General features: G+C 39.6%; 1 protein-coding gene across 4 annotated transcripts in view; it reads right to left on the reverse strand.

Moving 5' to 3' along the window:
* The window catches only part of LOC118121445 (calcium-activated potassium channel subunit beta-2), a 23,231-nt gene extending 10,845 nt beyond the window's left edge, over window positions 1-12,386 (reverse strand). The window contains exon 1 of one of the 4 annotated variants that reach the window (XM_035177312.2): window positions 12,254-12,386. In XM_035177312.2, coding sequence (XP_035033203.1) covers window positions 12,254-12,303 — 50 coding nt within the window. In that variant the 5' untranslated portion in view covers window positions 12,304-12,386. Of the gene's footprint in view, window positions 1-3,822; window positions 4,245-7,301; window positions 7,387-10,348; window positions 10,571-12,253 lie in introns of those variants that run through there. The other 3 variants (XM_035177313.2, XM_035177314.2, XM_035177311.2) reach the window with 3 other exon arrangements.
* Between the last annotated feature and the right edge of the window lie 10,863 nt (window positions 12,387-23,249).

Raw genomic sequence — 23,249 nt, forward strand, 5'->3', positions numbered from 1 at the left:
TTGATTTATGTGCGGGCGAGTGTGTTGACGGACTGCATGCCTACACAGGTCTGCGTGTGTGTCTCTGAGTGTTATATTTGTCTAAAGAGAGTTATCTTTGTAAACTAGTCCACAACACATAACTGCCATTCCTTTACAGTTTAAGGGCGCCTGCACAAACGGGAAAACACATTCTCGTGAAGGCTGCCATTGTGAAGGTTACTAGACATTAAGAGTAAAGCATTAAATAATGCTAACTGGAGCACTGCGTCTTGCAAAAAATGAATGTGTAACATCAATGATGTTAAGCCTTTAAAGCAGAAATTAGACCCTCTTGCTACATGTTCCCACCAAAGGCTGTGACCCTGACAATACTATATAAATAGTGGATGCAGCTGGATGGAGCTGCAGCATCAGCATATAGGTGAAGGTGATTCAGTAGACTGTATAAAACCCTATTGAGACATTGTATAATTATATTATAAGATTATATTACTACAACATTTGGATTGGGTAGAACACAGTCATTTGAAGCCTGCCAGTTGAGTCACTTACTGCTAATGCACCACAGGTGAACTATAGTAAAGGTGCAGCTCCACCAGGCTGGTATAAATTCAACCAATTGATAGTATTTCCTCAATAGAGCTCATGGCATCTTTAATCAATCAATCAATCAATCAAATTTTATTTGTATAGCCCATATTCACAAATCACAATTTGTCTCATAGGGCTTTAACAAGGTGTGACATCCTCTGCCCTTAACCCTCAACAAGAGTAAGGAAAAACTACTAAAAAACCCTTTTAACAGGGTAAAAAGAAGGTAGAAACCTCAGAGAGAGCCACATGTGAGGGATCCCTCTCCCAGGACGGACAGAAGTGCAGTAGATGTCACGTGTAAAGGAGAACATCATCAAGTTAAAGGTTTTAGATTTTAGCAGCATTGATAAGGGTAAACATTTTGAAGCATAACTGAAGGTCAGTGAATTGATGGATTATTGTCAGTAATGGTCGAGTATCTGAGGAGAAATATTATATATCAAGCAGTCTTGTTTAGTCCATGGTCAGCTGCCACCACGATCATGATCCACCATCAATATCGGATGCCACTATAATTTTATCATTAAAGAAGGTCATAAAGATATTGCTATTTAGGGATCGAGGAATACTGGGTTCGGTGGAGGTGTGACTCTCTGTCAGCCTGGCTACAGTGCTGAAGAGAAACCTGGGGTTGTTTTTATTTTCTTCTACTAGTTTCGAGTAGTAGGCAGCTCTTGCTTTGTGGAGGGCCTTCTTATATGCTTTAACACTATTCTTCCAGTCTAGGAGATATTCAACACGGTTGCTGGAGCGCCACTTCCTTTCTAGTTTTCTTGATACTTAACTTCTTACTTTAACTCATGTGTCTTGGAATTATACCACGGAGCTAATTTACTATGTTTTATATGTTTCTTTTTTAGAGGCGCTATTGAGTCTAATGTTAATCGTAATGACTTTACAGAGCTATCGACGAGATGGTCAATCTCAGTGGAGCTAGGGTTTTTAATGAATTTGTTGGTTGTATCGACGGATAATACAGGTTTAAATTTAATTGGAATTATTTCCTTAAATTTAGCTACAGCACTATCAGGTAGACAACTAGAAAATTAGTTTTTTATTAGTGGCATACATTCTGATAATGAAAAATCAAAGGTTATTAAATTATGGTCTGATAGGATTGGATTGCGCGGAAGTACTGTTAGATTTTCAATTTTGACACCGTATGATAATACAAGGTCAAGTGTGTGGTTACAACAATGAGTAGGTTGGTGTACACACTGACTGAAACCTATTGAGTCTAGTATTGAAATAAATGCTACGCTAAGGCTATCATTATTATTGTCGACATGAATATTAAAGTCACCAACAATAATAACGATGATATGATAATGATAGTTTGGTTTTATCTATCACATTCAAATGCCAAACACAATGTCTCAAATCCTCCCACCAGGTTCTGACTGCAGTATATGAACCATGGGAGCAGCAGGCTGGGATTTATTCTTCAATTCTGCCAGTGAAGATGAGTTATGATTGCAAAAATAATCTCACAATATCCATACCGTAGGACTTTAAAAAAACAGATTAAAAAAACATCAAATATTCAAATGTTTTTATTTTAAATTGCGTCTTTTTGTTTTGATTCATTTTTGATACTTTCTGTCTTAGTTTCTCACTGCGTGGTAAACACACACCCTCAGGTTTTTACATGACAACATTCTGCTTAGCTATTATTTCTTTCAGTCCAGAGTGCATCCATCATGAAAAACAAACATATCAAAGCCAGCAAACCTACTGAGACTGACCCTACTGCAAGTGTCTTTTTTCAGACCAACGCAGTTGATTATTTACCGTCCAGCACCCACATTGTTTTACTTCCAAATGTGCTTTCGCCAATCTGAGCACCATGGACGTGTTGGTCTTAATATGGTGATATGCATTTTACATTGCTATGGCGAGGCAGCACAAAAAAAAGTAAATCTGCTCTGAAGTCAGTGGCACAGTATTTCACTGTTGTTTTGATGCACCTGCATGGGAGGGTGGCACATAAAGCAGAATTAATGAATGAAATTGGCAAATTATTAAAGCAATACATTAAAAATAGGGATTTAAACAAATCTGTTTCCTCTGCAGAGAAGTATTCTATCTTACATTTCTAAAATATAAAAGCAATATGTCACAGTGCAAGTGCACCTGGCTTCTCAAAGCAATAGGAGATGACACTGACTGGTTTATTGTACGTAAATGGTCTGTATTTATATAGCTATTTTTTTGTCTTGATGACCACTCAAAGCACTTTACAGTACAGTTTATTGCCATTCACCCAATCACACACACATTCATACAGTGCATATATGGGCAGCACTTTTTTTTCCTATGAGGGGCAACTCTTTGTTCAGTGTCTTGCCCAAGGACACTAAATAGAGACTAAGCTCAGCCTTCTTGGACCATGGCCCTGGTGCAGTGGCCTCTTTCTGCTGATTGTTTATCATTCAGAAGAAGCTGACTGAACCTTTCAATAAATTAGCAGCTCTTTTTATATTTAAGACAAGACCAAATGTTTTTGACATAGTCTTGAAATAAGTCTGTGGTGCGTTCAGCATGAACAAGAAGTAACACACCATGACATCATGGAGCTGTTGTCACATGGTTACTGACACAGAAGCAGTCAACATGACAGGAGCAAATATTGACTGAAACATGCTTCACTACACACACACACACTCTGTACAGACTCACACTGCCACGCACACACACACAGACATGCTCGGTCTGCAAAAGTAACGCAACCATGAATAATGGACCACCTGATGGATATTTGTTTATCCTGTGTGTGTCTGCTGTCTGGTAGTTTTCACACCGGAGAGGTCTGAGCTGTGGCTCAGTGACATTTTGAGTCCACTGAAAATTACACTGGTGATAATATGATTAGTGCCGGGACAGGAAGTGAATTATCAAAATATAAGACGGATATTTGAACTCTATTAGAGGATCACAAGCTGAATCAGAAGATTAACAACACATTCACAATTTAAGCTGCTTTTTTTACACTGATGAATGTTTTTTGTTTACATTTATTCAATGGTCACTTTAATACATAGATTTTCTCAATTGTCAGGCATGACAGTGCGCCAGGTACCATTGAGTTCAGTCAAACCAAAACACAAAACTTAATCAGTCATAGCTCAATCCAGTCATATGTGAACTGAAAACAACATAAACTATCACTATCCAGGTTCCAACATCCTATTTTACAAAAGCATAGCATATCCTTATATTGCAGAGGTAAGACCACATGGAGCTCACCTGATCTCTGACTGTGGTGTCTGACAGAAGTCAATGGTCAGACTGTCGGAGCAGTCGTCCCCAAACATGGCACCTTGCACATTACAACACCTCCGTCCATCGGCTCATGTTAACCTTTATCCAAACTAAGCTTTCCCCATTTCATCTACCCAATGCTCCTCCGGCTTCACTGTTTGATGCTAAAACAAAAACAAATACACTTGTCTGATACGCAGCACCCAACATTGAGGAAGCTTTTCTAATATTTACTGTCAGAGGAAAACTAAAAAGACGGCAATAAAAAACGATTCTAGTTTTTAAAAAGTTGCAGAGGTAAAATGGAAGTGACTCATGACAAAACCTGCGAATGGATTCTACTTTGCAGAAAACTGAAAATTGCCTTAGCCATCCTCCAGCTATAATCCACAAGTGTTTAATGACTGTGATTCTGTTCTGTCTGAGGTATCAGGTCTATTTAGCGTGAGTGTACGTCAGCTTCATCAGCATCTGTCAGAGAGGATGTGGGTGGTGTGTGTGTGTGTGGGGGGGCATGCAGGTTTGGAGGAAGTATAACTTCAACATTTCCACAATAAACCAGCTGTACCTGCTTAGCAGTGAAGATAGACAAGTTTATTGATGAGCTAAAGGAAGAAAGAAACCATGTAGCAGCTATAGAGGCTGAAGGTTATGATAAACTCTCTGGAGCACATTGAAGAAAAACTATTTAGGTGTATTTTGAGAATAAAGACGTCATATTACGAGGAAAAAGTGACGTTAGACGACGGACTGACAAAGACAAAGAGAAGCACAGAGGCTTATATACACAGGGGAGGCCGGCCATTATATAATGACTATATTCTAATATTATGGTTATATTCTTGAAATGTCAGAATTTCCTTTCTTCCATGTGGCCCTATAAGTCCGTCGTACAATACAATACTCTCTGTACTAACAATATAAATTAATGCAGAAATACTTCTGAGACCAAACAAGATGTAGAAGAATATGAATATTAGACTGAAATTCACCAGGTGGTAAAAAACACAAAACAGTGTTTTAGTTAACTCATTAAATCTCAGTCTGAGTCGGGTCTCTGGTCTCTGTTTGAGTCTTTGTCACAATAAAAAGAGTCTGAGCTAAATCTGAGTCTGAATCTGAATCCATAGAAGCAAAGCACAAAGTACTGAGCATCTCTTTTGACATAGTGCCATCATTTCTCAGCACAAACTGATGGTACCCCCCATGAATATGTATGTGGGCTGGTAAACACACGTGTCTGCCCTTGCATGAAATTTAACAATGTTACAGTTATAATGTAGAAATCAATATCTTGTGTGATAATATTGTGACCTATTACATAAACACCGACATAAAGTCTGCACCCTCATCTCCAAATGGAGTCAATGCTCAAATTCAAGTCTGAGTCATCAATGCTCAAGTGGGTCCTAAAAACCAGGAATCGGGTCGGACTCAAGTCCAGGGTTGTGTCCAAAATCACTCACTCCCTCCTTCCTACTCATGGCATAGAGAGTTCCACGTAGAGGACTATACTGAGCTTATCGAAAAATGTAAAAGTACCATACGGGTCATTTTCTCTGTGCCAGTAAGTTCATCCTTGTTGTCTAACAATTAAAACAAAGCATATCAGTCAGTAACAACGCATTTGACTGACTGTATCTTCCCACATGAATAAACAGAAAATATGAGTTTTTTGTCACAACTTTCGGTTCTTTTCAGTGAAGGTTTTTATGTTTGCTGCTGCTTCTATTGAGTCACATCTGAGGCTTTGTTCTATTTAATTCTTTTTTTTATTTAGAAATGACACAATTTTTTTCAAATCATGCCGTTCTCTCTCTCCTTTCATCTGTTGACCGTTTTTCTTTCATTCAGTGCAAGGGCAATGTTTGATGGAATAAATTGCTCAGATATAAATATAGTGGACTATATAGTGAGTAGTGATTGATTTCCTGAAAAACAGAAATTGAGTCACACAACACCCATTTTTTTTTTTTACTTGACTGGTTAGTAGATGACGGTGTGTGTTAGGTTACACACCCAACCCAAATTATCAATACCAATGATCTGCACAAGTGTAAGCTGACAAATAAAAAATGTTTCAGTTAATATCATCTTAGTCCAGATTGAATTACGGTGTGGTGTGTTTAGTGTCCAGCTGACACTGTTGTACTGAAAATAAAAGTGGACAAGAGAAGCTTATCGAGAGATGGAAGCTGCAAGACAGCAGAGAGGAAGAGATGGACAATAATGATTCAATGAAATGGGTCAACGTCTGGATGACTATTGGACAATATTCTTCAGAGACTTTAACATGAATGGTATCATGTGTAATGTCATGTATATATATTACATACACGTCGCCATGTGTTTTACAAATAGCCCATCAGGTGCCAAGAGACCATAGAGGTTTATACATGTCTTTTTGTGTGTTTTGGACACACACACACACACACACACACACACACACACACACACACACACACACACACACAGAGCCATATATTCACCTTTCTGACAACTGTTAAAAAGGCCAAGGGCAGCGTGTCATGTGTGATTAAAACCACTAAAGAATGTTCTCTGATGAGGCCATACATCATACAAACACATGCACATATTTTTTCCATGCTCTATCCTCCCTTCACTCCAAGATCTCCACACACACACACACACACACACACACACACACACACACACTGGATTAATCTCACATGGTTCATGAGCCACTTGTCGCTCATTGACACATAAACCTCACAGCCTTCCTGGAAGGTGGGACCGTCAGGTGGCGTGGTGACGGCACAGGTGCTGTGGTTCTCAGTGACAGCTCACAGACACACAGACGTGCCTCCTACGCACTGATGCAGGGTGCATCTCAGCAGTGATGTCATGGTTCTCTTCCCGGAAGGTTTATAGGCATGGCATGCATTTGTGTGTGTGTGTGTGTGTGTGTGTGTGTGTGTGTGTGTGTGTGTGTGTGTAACCAGCAGTTGTCTGTTGGCACCTGACTGACAACAGGGATCGTCTCACACAGCTGTTCAGCCATGTTTCGAATCAAAGAGTTGTGGCTTTTAAAAAATAAAGCTGCAGTAAAATGAACTTGTTGCAAACACAAATAACTGCTGTCACTTTCCCCCTCTACATGTACGTGAACAGCCTCTATACAGCTGTTACCGACGAAACAGTGAAACTACTATCAAGTGGACTAGTTACAAAAATAATCTGTTACTACATTTATCTTTATTTTGCCCGGGATTCAGTAAATCCATGTCTGCCTGCATCTTTCCACACACTGCAGTCCTGCCAACTCTACAATTATATTTAGGATTTTTTAATATCAGCTCGAGTAAATTATATATTTTACGCTGCCTAGTTGTATCAATCAAGACATGAAAGCTCTAAACTTGTCTTGTCACATGCACAGTTTCCTGCTACCTCGAGGATCCACCAGTTCTCTCTGTCTTTTATCGCAATCACAACGCACTCACCTTGAGCCAATCACCAGTAAGTTTAAAATGTTCTCTTTCCCTCCTGTCGTTCAGCTGTCAGTTCAGCTCCATCATTCATGAGTGGCCCACCTCCGCCCCTGTCTCACCTCAACTCTGGATACTTGGTCAACCGTCCAATCAGAAGCCTTCATCAATCGTTCGAACTTTGTGCCCCATTCACCACCACCAGTGTCCAGGCTCTGGGGGAATAGAGCCACCTCAGTGGCATTTTACTTCTCATCACTCTTCTTCTAAAACGAGTTGCGTATTTATATAAACTGCATTTTTCAAAAATGTTTCAGTACATCAGATTTCCACGTTGTTTTGTCGCAGTTGGAATCCCTGTTCACAAACCATGGCCCCATAACATCTTTTGATTGTACTTCGAGACATTTATAAGATAAAAACACAAATTCTTTGATTCACACTTGAATTAAAAAAATGAACGAGAGTATGTTGTGTCCACTACCATCTCCCACATGTCTGCCAGTATGTGTTACTTCTCCTGATCGATATCTGTACTGCAGCTGGAGAGGCCCAGTATCTTTCTAGAAGCCACAGCACAGTGAACTCAGTGAAACAGAGTGAGAGCGAAGCTGCTGAGGCCCGAGGAGAGAAAAAGACAGAGGGACATGCGGACGGGACAGTGTGATGCACTGTAAATAGCATTAATGTTGTCTTGTCTGAGACATATTCTGTTGTCAGTGTTGGAGTGAGTGCTAATGGCCGAGGAGCATAGGCAGCTGGTGTTAATGGTTCAGACCAGACTTGGTGGCACCTCACAGCGACGCACCGTTAGTGGAACGATCCAGACCGCTGTCATTGCAGTGCATGTAAATTACACTATCACCAGAGCTGACAGTAGCTTGGTGGTTGGTCACCTACATTCAAGTTTGGACAAAATATTTTAAGACTAATGAACAAGAAAGGGATTCACTTTCTAATGTATTTTTCCAGATTTTTAATTATTCCTTCATTATTGCACATGTCGTGACAGTAAACACTTTGGACAAGCACTCGTTAGTATGGCTACACATTCTGTTCAAGTAGGAGACTGTAAACCAAATTACTTCTCATCGAATTCAGTGGATATCTCTCCATGGTCTGCTAGCTGTCTGTTTGGGGTGTGTGTTTAAAAATGTGATGCTCTATACAGCCTGAAGATTGGAAATAAACCAAAATGCTCTGAGCGAGGTGAAAATGTGACGTATGCTTATGGTTGATTGGGCCAATTTAAGGACTTTCAATGTGAAGGCGAATGAGCAGTTGACCCTTTTGTCGAGGAGGGAGTTTTTTCCCTCCACAGTCGCCAAAGTGCTGCTCATTGTGGGAAATGTTGGGTTTCTCTGTTATTTTTAAGGTCGCAACCTTCTGTGTAAAGTGCCTTGAGATTACGTATATTATGATTTGGTGCTATACAAATATAATTGAATTGAATTGAATTGATTGTGATTGATTAGGACTGAAGATGAGAGACTGGCAGCCAATTTAAAGTGAGTCCATGGAAGGCACATCTAGCTGTGCAGCGTGTGCACCGAAACTTAGTCAAACTTTACCTACGATGCCACAAAGTATACATTTACATGAAATACAATTTGAATTGAAAGAAAGAAAATATTGTAAATTAGTTTTTTTTAATATGAAAAGATATATTTTTGTCACGATGCTGAGACTGACCATTAGCTATTAGTGACAACAGAGCCAGATTAAGATAAATCTGAATCATCTTTATTTGACATGTATGAGTACACATACTAGGAGTTTGACTAAATGTACTTCTACAGATAGACATACAATTAACTACAGACTAACAGAAACTAGCTAAATAAGCATAACATAAACTACTATGTGCAGATAGAGTTAAACTGCTCAAGAGAGCTGTGCAACGAGAAACAAGATGTGCAAGGGTGGACCAGAAATATTACTACTTCGCGGATATAGTGGAATTGTAACCAGAGGATCATTAATGTACAGGTTACTTATATACATGAGGAAGGTGATTCATATGGTGCAGAGTGCAAAGTTGCTGGAACAAGTATAGGTTATTAATGTACAGGATGCATATATATATACAAAGTAGGTGAATCTTATGACGTTTGTGTAATGTACAGTATATACAGTCTGCTTAGATTTATATTGTCGGAGATATGTATGTGTAAACCTGAATTGAGTAACAGTATAATAAATAATAACAAATTGGGCTTTTTGTTGGCTGACTAATGTACAGGTATATTACATACGTACACTGTGTGACTGTTGAAGTGTTCATCAGAGTGATGGCCTGTGGGGAGAAGCTGCTTCTGTGTCTGGTTAAGAGTCATGGTTCTAGCTACTTGATGAATTAAAGGCCAATATTCACTCTACTTCCACTTTGTTCTACTTTCCCCAAACTCCTGATGGAAATATGAATTGCTGACTCTGTCTTTTAGCTGTTTGGTGCCGTACAGAAAGTGTACAGTGGATTTTAAAAGGTTTTGGCTGAAAACTGCTGCCTGATGCAGCCAAAGATGATGCTGATCAGAGCGGTGAGGGTGAAGCAGAGCAGTGAAGCTACAGTCTGTAAAACCAACCAATGAGCTTTAAACATGTTCAAATGCTTCATAGAGCTGAAACCCCCATTTCATTACATGTGGTCGATTGCTCCATTTTCCAGTATAAAAACTATTTCATAGATAATACAATTATTTCAATTACAGCAACTTTAACTGCAGAGATTTAAACGCTTCCTCTCTGAATGGGAGTCACATTTTCACCATGATGTGATTTATTATGTAAAACAGTATGACAAGCTCTTTACATTTATCTTCTTTTAAATTTTCAGTGTGGGTGTATGGCTACAAGTTAGGTCTTAAAATGCTGCAGAGAAAGATCATGGGAATGAGCAACCTAATGAAGGCAAAATTAAAAGACAGCCCACATAGGACACAGGGCATTGGTTTAGCTTTCATTTCAGTCACTGAAATAGCACCCCCCCCTCTTTAAATTTTTGTGGAACGTAGTCAAAAAGCTTTTTCCTTCTGTCATCCAGTCAAACTCTCAATTCTTACCTTCAAATGCTGCTGAAGACAGAAGGTTTCCTGGTTTTCATTTTGTCTTTTAATCCCATGGCATGTTAAGAGGTGTCCACTAGGCAACATGTGACATTGTGTTTATCAGGGAAGGAGCAGCTCTGAGCATGACTCCCATGGTGCAGAGTGAGGGGCAGCCATAACAGTCACACTGCCTCACAGTGCTCACACTAATAATCAGAGTCTGGTGGCTATTGTCTGTGGGACTTAAAGGAGAGAGACAGTGTTTGTGAGGGACAGAAACGGGAAAAGTGAGCAGGAGGAGACAAGACACAGAGACAAGAAATCAAGAACAACAGATGGGATGTACAAAATAACTAAAACCACACTGCACATATTACATGCATGAGAATAGGCTATATATTTGGAAATATTATAAATGAAACCAGAGCAGCCCAGATGTCCATGTATTAAAATAAATGTCCATACACCTCAGTCAAGGTATGACACTGGTGTGGTTTATGTTAAGAAACAGGGACCTCTAGTGGTGGCTAGCTGCCTCCTACAAGAAATATGAAACTAGAATTAAGTTGATGAACATAAAGGTATAAAGCACCTGGGGTTTCAGACACCAATGTGATTTGTTCTGGGTTTGCAGAGCTCGACACTGTGGGAGATTGATATCACGTTGATATGTGTTTGATAAATATAGTGTTGTTGGAGAATGAAAACAAAGAGGAAACAGCTACCCTGGCTCTGTCTCTCAGCAGCTTATTTCCCCTTGCTTCCATATGTAGGCTAAGGTTAGGTGATTTATCCCCTGGCTGCAACGTCATATATAATATGCAAATAATGAAACTATTATACTTTAAATAAGCAGTTTGAAAAACACTTCGATGGCACCGACCTCCCCACTCTGCATCCTGAACACCTCATGCACTACACAACGTGGGTTGACTTGTTACGATCTCCTGGGAGAAGTACGGGACATTTCACAGCACTATGTCACACACCACAGACAAGCACAGACCATCTCAGTGTCGAAGGTACGGACATCATGCAGAGGTGAAGAGACCATTTCCTATCATCTTCATTTCAGCCCTCAGCCGCTGTGGCTTTAGAGGTTTTCGGTGAAACAGATCAGCTGAATGTTGACTTGACATGAGTAGGAGGAGTGATGACATTATGACATCACTATGAAGTCAGAAAATGGTCATATAGTGTACTGATGCTTTAACTTTTACAACCAATTAAATCAGACACACAATCTACATAAAGATTAACCAGCCATTCGTAATCATGGTTTAATTGTATGGATAACAACATTATGATGTCATTGTAAAGTAGTGTTAATACAACGTATTACCTGGTTTTGGTATATTCAGCATGCGTAGCATGCATCGCCTCTTGTCTTTACCACTTGTGGCAGCAGAGGCCGCTGTTGCTGCTGCTCAACAAAGTCTTGTTTTAACAGATGGATAAATCTGCATTTTTTTTCAAACAACTAAATAAGAAAATCGTTAAGGGCTGTTGATATTCTATTGATTCAATTGATATCACTTTTGCTTCTGAAAAAACGGAAGAAACATAACATAGCACCTTGGTGAAAATGCATGTGTGTACATGTACATGTATATTACAGAATCATTCTTGTTTTTTGTAGTATTGGTTACACTTTATAACACTTTCTAATTGAATATGTCCCATAGCATTGTTTTCCAATTTAAATTATTATTTTCTTAACATTATAATGTATACAAGACCAATAGACCAATATGTCAATTTTAAGATAAAGACCAAACCCAAAGGCTATACTTTCTTCTCTTCTGTTTATGTTGTACTGAAATATGTACAAAAAAAATTATAATAAAGAAAAAGACATGAGATGAAAACAGGCATCAAAGCTGGTATGTAGTGAATGGAGAAACAGATCAGAGAGCTCACCCTGAGGTGCAGTGGGCTTCGGCCTTTCTGAAGCTCCTCTGGGTCAGCATGCTGTTGCTGTGTTAACGTTAACACAGAGAACTGACCACACACACACACACACACACACACACACACACACACACACACACACACACACACACACACACACACACAGACAGACAAACAAGGACCACAGGATGGACTAAAATGCTATAATCAAAGAGAGAGAATTGGAGGAAGTGGAGGCTTGGCTCAGTTTCCTGGTGGCAGCAGAGGGCGTTTGCCATTAAATGCTTCCATCCAGTTCAAACTTTGAAGTTTCTTGACTTTGGACACTTTAAGAAGGTATGTATTACATCCTTTTTGTTATATACTTGTATAACTGAAGAGCATCATGCTGCTACTATTGATTCATGTAGAAATCTTTGTCTTACATAATATTAACTAATAATGATTTTGCAATGATTACTGAGAGTGATTCTTAGTTAATAAATTGGTTCTACATTACTATAACTATTATCTGTATCTTTATTAATATTGTTTTTACTCTGATTGTTGTAAAGCACTTTGTTACTTGTATTGACAAGTGCTATACTATAAGTGTTTGTTCTATATTGCTTTGGGGGACTTATGCTGATTTGTATCTCCCAATGAGTCATAGAAGCAGAATCTTGTAAAAAATGCAGCCAATAGGATCTTTTCATAGAACGTCCTGGCCTGTAACAACGTGTTTTTCAAAGTCCAAATCCTGGAACAGGATATTAATGTTGTCTACTGCCAATTACTGTCAGGAGTTTATGATGAAATAACTTTTTATGGCATTGACACTGATGACCATGGGCTAAATTGCACCCATACTCTTTAGAGTAAGTTCTCCTATCAAAGCACATGACCTACTTTAATGTGACAAAAGGTTCAAATATCAGGATCATCATGTGTAACAGGGAGTATTAAGACAGGACAGGATATCCTCCACTAGGTGGAAGCAGAGAGGCAGTCTAACTGTGATTGTAAGTGGTTATATTTTTCAACAAAGCACAGTAGGGGGCAGTGTGGAGTCATAGAAATCAACATGAAGGGGATGCTGTTTGTCCATAGGTGGCACTATATCCATAACCTTCTCTGTTTACTTGGGTTAGTGTGTGTGTGTGTGTGTGTGTGTGTGTGTGTGTGTGTGTGTGTGTGTGTGTGTGTGTGTGTGTGTGGGTGTGTGTGTGTGAGAGAGAGAGAGAGAGAGAGAGAGAGAGAGAGAGAGAGGAGGGAGGAGTGTGTGTGTGTGCTTTGAATCAGGGTTCACTCAGGGCTTAGCTTGGCATTCTATTTTAGAACTCCACCCTTAACAGCTCTAAATGTGACTCCACCCCACCCCCATAGTGTGTGTGTGTGTGTGTGTGTGTGTGTGTGTGTGTGTGTGTGTGTGTGTGTGTGTGTGTGTGTGTGTGTGTGTGTCTTCTAGTGTGTGCAGAGGTGGGAAAAAAGAAAAGCCAGGCAGGCATCAAAGGGCCAAGGCATCAGGAGGAAATGTAGGTCATACTAGATATGAGGGAGGAAGAAGTGAAGGAGACAAGAGGGAGGAAGACAGAGGTGGACAAGATACTCGGCCGCCCACAGTCCCACATGTGTCCTTTGGCAAATGAACAGCAGGGACAGAGAAACAGAAAGAGGAACAGAGGGATGGTGAAAGCAGAGCAATGTATTTGCTCTGCGTGTGTCTGTGTGTGCGTGTACTGTTCTGACCAATCAACACCAACCATTACATTGGGATGCTCCTTCCTCTCTCCTTCCACAAAGAGGTGACCTAAATACTAAATCCACCCAACTGTTGGAGAAGAAAGTGAGAGCAACTGCTCTCTGAGTGTGTGTGTGCCTGTGTGTCGGGGGAGTAAATGTTGCATCAGTCATGAAAGCCATAGTACTGCAGCTCAAAGCTATTTTCTTGCCTGTTGGCATAGCAACCACTGAGTCAAACGAGGATGATCAAAGAGGGCCTGATTATCCAGTGTGTACGTGTGTGTGTTTCTGTGTATGTGTTTGTTTAAAGGTTATACACACAACAGCTAAAACATTGATGGATCAGCCAATAACATGTTCTTTGTGCTCCACGTTAATGTTAGTGTATGCAATGTCTTTCAGAGCACATAAACACTGACTACACTTTCATGGACACCGATAATCCAACTACTGACCTTACTAGAACAAGATAGTACAGTAGGCAGATAGCATGTTTACATGATGAGCTGCTAAAGGAATAGACGTTCATATTCCACATGTATAGAGCATAGTCTAAATATGTGTCATCCCTTCCTGCTACTCGTTTACACTCAAACACAGGGCATGCGTCGTCAAGCAGTCCATAACTGCCATTAGGTCAATGTCACACATTGCTATGAATTAGGACATTATAATGATACATCCAAACACCCCTATAACGTCTTCTCTAATACTTTCTATGGTGGTATAACAACAACACACAACAATTACCTCTGCTATTATTTGTCATTTCAAGAACAAAAAAATGATGTTAAGTTCATCCTGTATCGGCTGCCACACTAAAGGCTTGAAATAAACTCATTTGTATGAAGTGTTGTCTGATCATGTGTAGAAGCGACAGTGTTTACAGCCCAAGCTAAAAGCTACAAGCAGCTGGCTGAAATCTCAAATGGGATTTAGTGAGAAAGCTTTCATCATCCTTACGTTTGAAAACACAAAAGAGATTTGGGGGTTTCCTGCACCTCAGAGAAGAGCTGGAGTTCACAATACTGAATTCTCAGAAACAGGATTATGCACAATCCTATGGGTGGGGAGCAGTGTTTAGCCACATTATTATTGAGTCAGGAAATAACACGATGGAGCAGTTCGAAGAGCAAAGGAAAGACGGGAGCTTGTTGATAGATTTTAAGTATCCCTCCTCAGTGAAATGCTAATGACCTCCTCTTAAGCGTTTGCTTCCTGTACATCTGTTTTTGTCAGTGGGACACGGCCCCTGAGTGCACACATAAAAGGTTACACGCAAATATCTTGGTCAACACCTTATGAGCATCTGCTCGCCATGCGTGTGGATGCAGAAACACGTTTGAGGCTTTAAAATAGCTCCATGCTCTGTTACTACTACACACCATAAAAGAAGGTTTCACTGCTCAGTTGAAAATTCAAACCAGCTTTTATTCCAGTGTTTCATAAAATCATAAGGTTGGTTTGTCTATATAATATCAACATCGTACCACATTGCCACAGGGAAACCTCTATCCTGCTCCATTTCGTTGCACGATACAGTCAACAACACACCCAATATCCCAACAGACCTCGTGGCTTGTGCTGCATCTCATTCTCTCTGCAGTCACTTCACCCTAATGACCTCAGAGAAATCGATGGAGTGGGAGGTTTGAGGTTTGTCCCTTTTTCCTCAGTCAGGTAAGAAAATTAAAGCCGGTAATGAATCAGTGAAGCCAGTCTAACAAAGAAAATGCTCGAGATTCATTTCACAAACAGGTTCAACGTGTTTTCATCTGAGGGAATAGCAGAGCTGTAAGTGAGAGAATAGGCATGTGTGTTTTTTTATGTGTATAAAATGTGTGTGTGTGTGTGTGTGTGTGTGTGTGTGTGTGTGTGTGTGTGTGTGTGTGTGTGTGTGTGTGTGTGTGTGTGTGTGTGTGTGAAAGTCAGTATGGGGGGTGAGCCTGGTGTTAGAGTTATAAAAAAAACATGCCATCATTTCTCAGAAATCACAGAGCCGGTTGCCATGGGAATGCTGCAGGGAGCTCCTCATCCTCCCACCAATGGGCTTCAGTGATTTGTTACCGCGGGAAACCTGGCTTGTTGCCTAGGAGACTGAGAGGCTGCGTGCTCCTGCTCAAATGAATAGTTGTTTCTGCTTGGCTGTTACCAAAGATGAAACACTCAGCGGAGGAAGAATGAATAGGATTACACACACATCTGGGTTTACTGCTGTGTGGGGGGAATATTGATCTGTGAATTAAAAATTGGATATCAGCCAGTGTGTGTCGCCCATCTATATTGCAGGTTTATTTATTCTCTTGTTATTGTTTTTGTCTTTACTACTGTTTACTGTCTATGTATGAAATTACCTTAAAGGAATAATTCTATTTCGTAAAACATAAATATCCAAATTATACACTTAAAATAGGGATCATTATGAAATTCTTTCCTTCCTTTATAGATAAGAATACAATCCATCGTCATATATATTTATATAGCCGAACCAATGAATTTTAAAATGTAAACTTAAATTAATTGTAAAATTGTCCGTTTATTAAGTGTAAGCATTTGTTGGTAAAATAAAAAAAGATCAATGAACAGGAAATAGAGAATTCGTGGCTAGACCAAAACCAACTGTCCATCAATTAACAATCAGCAAACGTCTGGTATACATAATATAGTTTCATTTTAAAAAGCTAGGCTCTGCATTTTTTTAGCAAATGTTCCTCAAATAGAAGGAAGTTGTACATATGGTGGGAACTATTTTTAGCAGAGGATTAATCCTCATTCGAGACCAGTGAGTGTTTACAGCAGCAGGATAGTGTACGGTAAGTAGGATAGAGTCCAAATAAACCACAATGCAGCATGTTACTGAGTTGATGATGTGGTTTGTTGGTATTTTGAGGACAACATCAGGTTTGCATACACAATAGTGCTATAAATCGTTGATTTTGTTCTGTGAATCTTTGACGTGAAGTAAAATATAGACTATCATAACACCTAGTATTTCATCCCACTCCTCCCATCTCTATTGTCAAATAACCTTTTGCATCACACAGGCACAAAGTGCTCCATCCTTGTGAAAATCATTCCTGTGTTGTACGGCCAACTCACTTATTCTATATTTGAAATTATAAAGATTTGATTTTAAGGATAATGAGATAGTTCTGAATAGTAATGCATGGTCCTTTTGCTTTTTTGTTAACTTAAACAAAATGAATAAATTGCAATGTCAAGGCAACTTTGTGATTCAAATATTTTGTGTGACAAAGCATTCCACGGGAGTGTTTTATGTGGAAATTCACATTAAAATGTTTCAGAGCAAAGAATGAAGAGTGAAAGAAAGTATTCAAAACACGATGAATTATTGATAAGTGTGCCATCTGGAGATGCAAATAACCTCCTACTAATTCACCAAGGACACCACCTGAGTGCACGACAGCACTGCAATGCAGAGGAAAATATCACAAATTATATTATATGACAGTCGGCTGAGAAAATAAAATGTGGAACCAAAGCTCATTTCCTGGTTTTCAAAGTTTCGTATTACAGTGTGCGTGTGCCTGTAGGGGATGAGGTTTGATACTGTCCAGCTATTGAGGAGTTCATTGTTTTACAATGGCTGACTCCTCTGAATTCATCTCCTATGGCAGCAGTATCAATATCGATACACTGAAATACACCAGTATGCATGATAGCTTCACGTAGAACTGTCTAATGTGTGTGCAGGGTAAGGAAAAACAAAATATCCTATGATAAATAAAAAATGTATACATGAAAGAATATGTTTTAATGTGGAGATAAAGAGATTCTCTATCCAAAATTGTGAACAATAAATCTACATTTTCCAAGGGATTTTTGGCCCAACAACTAAAATTCTTTTACAAATGATGGATTAAAAAGAATTACAAAAAGGAAAATTAGCTACAGTCTTCTGCTCCAATGTCTGTTGCTGCTTTTTTAAAAATTTTTTTAATATAGGTGAAATGAGGACAACCTCTGTTTTATAAAGTAATCATTTTTTTCAATTTTTCACTGGTTGCTAATGAAAACTGAGCAGCAAAAAAACAAACTGTGATGGTGCGGTGGTCAGCAGGCTGATCAGGGTCTTTCTGTCTGGAGTTTACAAGTTCTCCTCGTGTGGGTTTTCTCCAGGTTCTCCAGCTTCCTCCCACAGTCCAAAGACATGCAGATTGGGGATAGGTTCATTGGAGTCTCTAAATTGAGTGAAGGTGTGAATGGTTGTTTGTCTCTGTTTGTAGGCCCTGTGATACGCTGGCGACCTGTCCAGGGGGTACCCCACCTCTCACCCAATGTCGGCTGGGATTGGCTCCAGCTCCCCTGCGACCCTCAGGAGATAAGCAGTGTAGATAATGGGTGTTACAGCAATATCACAAAAACATCACACCAAACAAAACACTTTCTATACAATGGTTGCAAAAGGTAATTCTATTCTCAACAGAACAATTTTTCTCAAACTATCTAAGATAAGTGCACAGTGTCTGAAAACATCAAGTTCGACCACTTTTTGATAAGAAAGGTCAATAAAACAGTGTTTTTTCCCCCCATATGTTTTCAAGCTTTCAGCTACACAGAGAAGTGTTTGCACTACTTTCAAAAAATGGAAAAACACTTTTAGAAATAATTTGAACACTTACATAATGTAAATATGCTTTCACACGAATACATCAGAAATGCCTCATCTTTACAATTCTCTGAACTATGCTTAAATAGAAGGACAGAACTAGTGCTGGCCTAGAAAAAATCCCGGCCTCTGAGTGGTGCAGTTGGTGTGTCAGGGCAGATTTTGGTGTGTGGCGCTCATGGAGAGCCTCTGTTTACATGAGAAGGAGGTCATCCTGCTCCCCTGAGTATTTCCTCTGCACTGACATAGATAGAGACGGACAGATTCAAGATTCTGCTTAAGCTTGATCCTTGACGAGAATATAACCTTTCCGGCTGCTCTGTGATTAGATGGAGACGCTGAATGCAGTAGGTGGTTTGTCTGTCTTGATATTTAATATTTAAAAAAATGTATTTAAAATGTTTGTCTCACGTGAAGTGTAATCATGGAACAAAAAATGTAATTTGCATCATTACTTGATATTATTTAGGCCTCTCTGCAGATCACTGATGTTTAATGAGCCGTCATTTTACAGAGATGTGCAGGTTTTCACAATATTTGTCATCGTGTCTGTTCATATGAAAAATTGCACAGTGACATAAATTTGCGTGTCAATCTGAAACAGCTGAATCAACCTGCAAGTGTGGTGTCGTTGTGACAGCAGGTGGTGAAGTGGCCATGGGGGAAAGGCCTCCTTGTGATGTTACACAAAAGTGCACAGTGTGACACAGCTAATGTCGGCTGACAGCTACTTCCATGTTCTCCATTCAGATCAGTGTAGGAATAAAAATGGACACGTCATCTTCTGACAGAGCTGCTTATCTACGTGGTTAAATGTGTGAAAAACTGTGACACAGATATGGCCACTGATACTAACGTATTGATACGGCTCATCCTACAGTAAGACTTAACACTGTGAATACAACCACACTCTGTTCTCTCTCCCATAGTTGTATGCCTCTCTCTCTCTCTCTCTCTCTCTCTCTCTCTCTCTCTCTCTCTCTCTCTCTCTCTCTCTCTCTCTCATTCTGCAGTTATCTCTGACCAGTGTTGCCAAAAAAATCTCACCAGAAATAGCTATTGGCTATCTGAAATGAAGCTAAAAGTTGCTAGATTGTATACTGGCGTCACATGTCATATAGATACGTCTAATTTGCATACGTCTCGCTCCCGACAGGCATCCCATTGTCTTGCTTTTTTTCTCACGCTCTGTGCAGTGCCCGTGTGTTTTTAGTAAAGTGCCTTTGGATTTTACCGTCATTTTAATTTAGAGTATCTGCATCGTCGCAGTACAGTACTGAGAGTAAAATGCCAGAATGTCTATAGACGTAGTTACAGGACAGTGGCCTAAAATGATTAGTACGTGTATGTTTTCCTATTTGCCCAATTTTCTCTGTTCATACATACGGGCTAAGTCCGATGTCTATTCATCCCCGATATAGTGAACAAGCTCTAGTCATTCTCTATATAGGGCATGGGGATGAATGGAGTTTTCAGACATAGCTACAGAGTGCTCATAGGACTTTGGTTTTATCCACATGCACAGCGATAGGCATCATAGCATCATGGGTTTCAGCTCTGTGTCTGCCTGCAATGCACACTTCCCTCCAATCACATCGCTGAGATGACAACATGGAAGTACAATTACAAATCGCCAGATTTGTCGCTACATGCTTGATACGATTTTTAGTCGCTAGGGAAGGCGAAAAGTCACCAAATCTATCGATAAATTAGCAACTGCAGGATCTAGATCTGACCCTACTCGTGTTTATTATTATTACTAGTATTGTTATCATGATTACTCTTAACTGGTGCTCCTATTATAAATAACATCATTACAACTACAACATCATTACAACAACCAGTCGGACAGAGCTTAAGCTAGCATCGTTACTTCCGGGAGTGGACTTTAAGGCTTAAAACAAGGTGTAAATGAAATGACGCCGTTTCGAGTCAAATATGAATTTTGAGGCTTGCGGACACTTGGATGACACCACACAAGCAGTATGGAGGCATAAAGGAGAGGTAGCCTTGGCTGCAATGCTGTTTACCCCTGAGACGTCTAAAGTGTTTTCAATCAATCAATCAATCAAATTTTATTTGTGTAGTCCATATTCACAAATCACAATTTGTCTCATAGGGCTTTAGCAAGGTGGGACATCCTCTGCCGTTAACCCTCAACAAGAGTAAGGAAAAACTACAGGGGAAAAAATCATGTTTTTTGTGGACTCAAACACTTCACCCACCCATCCATCGGCATAGTGGTGAGTAGATAATGAGTGAAATGTTTTTCGGTGAACTAACCCTTTAAATATGGTTGTTACACAACTGTTACTGCTTACCCCAACGGATCGAGGCAGATGTCTGCCCACATTGAGTCTGGTTCAGCGAGAGGGTTCTTCCTGTTAAAAGGGAGTTTTTATGCTCCACAGTCGCTGTTGGGTTTCTCTATATATTTATCAGGTCTTGACCTTATATGTAAAGTACCTTGACATAATGTATGTTGGGATTTGCCCCTACAAGAATTGAAACACAGAATTGAAAATTGAATTGAATAGTTTTATTTTGTACATCACTCACATGTTCTGCTTTGCAGTTCTTGGTTCCTGGTCAATTTACTGTTACACGCCTGTCTCCTGCTTATTTTCCTGTCTCTGTACTTTTCTGCCAAGAAACCTCAGTCCACCCTTCCCTTTGCTTCCTGCCACGTTGTCTTGTTTCCCTTCATTCCAGTGTTTTTCCCATGTGTTGCTTCCCTGTGTTTGACCTTTGTGTTTTGGGACTTTAGCCTCTTGCCTGTTTTGGTTGCTGTTTTTGGACTGACTTCTTGTGTATGAAGATTTGGACTCTGAGTAAAAGACACTTTTCATCTTAAACCCTGCTCTCCTGAGTGTTCCCTGCATCTGAGTCTGATTCCTCTGCCAGTATCACAGATTTCTCATTTACACATCCAGCAGTTACAGAGCAACGTCCTCACTCACTTGCAGTCGTGTTTCTTGCCTCCTGATGAATGTAAAAACACAATGTTCACTCTGTATTTCACTGCTAAAGGCTTTTTCACTGAAAACAGCTGTGGCAGAAGACAATGTCCCGACCGTGGTCAGCGATGAATGCTGGGAGGAGCTGCGGATTCGGTGGATAATGGTCATTTGATGCATTGTTTTTACTGCTTGCCAGCTGTGGGAACCGTTGGGTTTCTGTATAACGTTGTAAGGTCATGATCTTACTATGTAAAGTGACTTGAGATAATGTATGTTTTGATTTGGCGCTATACAAACAGAATAAATGGAATTGAACTGAATAGAAATTTTTATTAACTGCTCATTATAACTGCAACCATGTCTCCTGAAAATGATGTCTTTATACAACTAAACAATACATTCTGTACAATACTTAATTGCAACCTAATTATTTTTGTATTTACACAATGAGTATATGTTAATTTATGTAATGGGAAATTTACAAATACAGAACAACAACAGATGGAAATATAGATGTATAACCACAAGTATAAGTAAAGTATAGGAGAGACCATGCAAAATTATATAGAAACCCAATAGGTTCCCACAAAGCCCATTCCAGCAGAACCAGACTCAACCGGTTGGGATGAAAAGAGGAAAATGGGGAAGAGAGGTGAGTTTGGTCAAGAGAGGAGAGAAGAGAGAGTGGGGGTGAGAGAGAGGAGAGAGAGACCAGGAACAGTTGTGTAACTGTGAGGTAGTCTAGCTCAAGGGTCACAACAAATGATGGTAGGCAGGCAGACTCCCAGTACCTATAAAAAAGATGAAACAAAAAGGAAAAATATTAAAATCTACTACAAACGCTGCAAAGGCACACGCACGCTGGTGGCAACACAGCTTCACCTCTCCTTATACCTTCAGAACTACAAAACTCAGCTGCTTGAATAGGGTGAGCAATTCTCACCTTCAGCCTGAACCATCACGAGCAGGTAACTAGAAACAGTATACTTCCTGTGAATATTATTTTCCCACCTTATGTCCCACTCTGAAAGATCATTCACAATTACTGAATTGCTCTTTAAAATATAGAAACACACCGCAAATTCTACTTAGAAAATACAAAATAAACTCTCCTGAAGAAAAGAAAGTCCCTTCGTTTGGATTTGTCCTGATGATGTAACCAATGACATCACCAAGACTATAAAAAAACAGGAAATGCTGGGCAGCGTCCTTTCAAACCCTACATGGCATAGTGGGCTAGAACAAACACACAATTAAACAGTGTTTTAACCTGGAACAACTTTAATCTACTCATGTACTTAGATGTGAACTGTAACATTATGCCAACATTAACAAAGTGATGTAATGTTACTTAAGTAATGGTAAAGCATAGTAAAATGAATTGGTGTAATGTGTAAAAACTAATAAGTGCCATGTCGAATGTGGACAAATGGTGAGTAAAGAGGGGTTCTCTTCACAGTAACCATCCACGGCTTGGTCAGACTGGTTGTTATGATAAAAATAATAATAGTGATACTTATGATGTTATTAATAATGGCAGCACCAGTAAATAGAGGTAGAAGTAATGATAATTAATATGCGTAGCACTGAGTTCATTTCAAATATAATTATATGCTGCCTCTGAACATATTTGAGCACACAGTTGTATCCTATTAATCCTTATTTGCTGTCACAGTTTAGTTGTATAGAAACA

This window comes from Hippoglossus stenolepis, chromosome 14 (assembly GCF_022539355.2).
Source record: "Hippoglossus stenolepis isolate QCI-W04-F060 chromosome 14, HSTE1.2, whole genome shotgun sequence".
NCBI lineage: Eukaryota > Metazoa > Chordata > Actinopteri > Pleuronectiformes > Pleuronectidae > Hippoglossus > Hippoglossus stenolepis.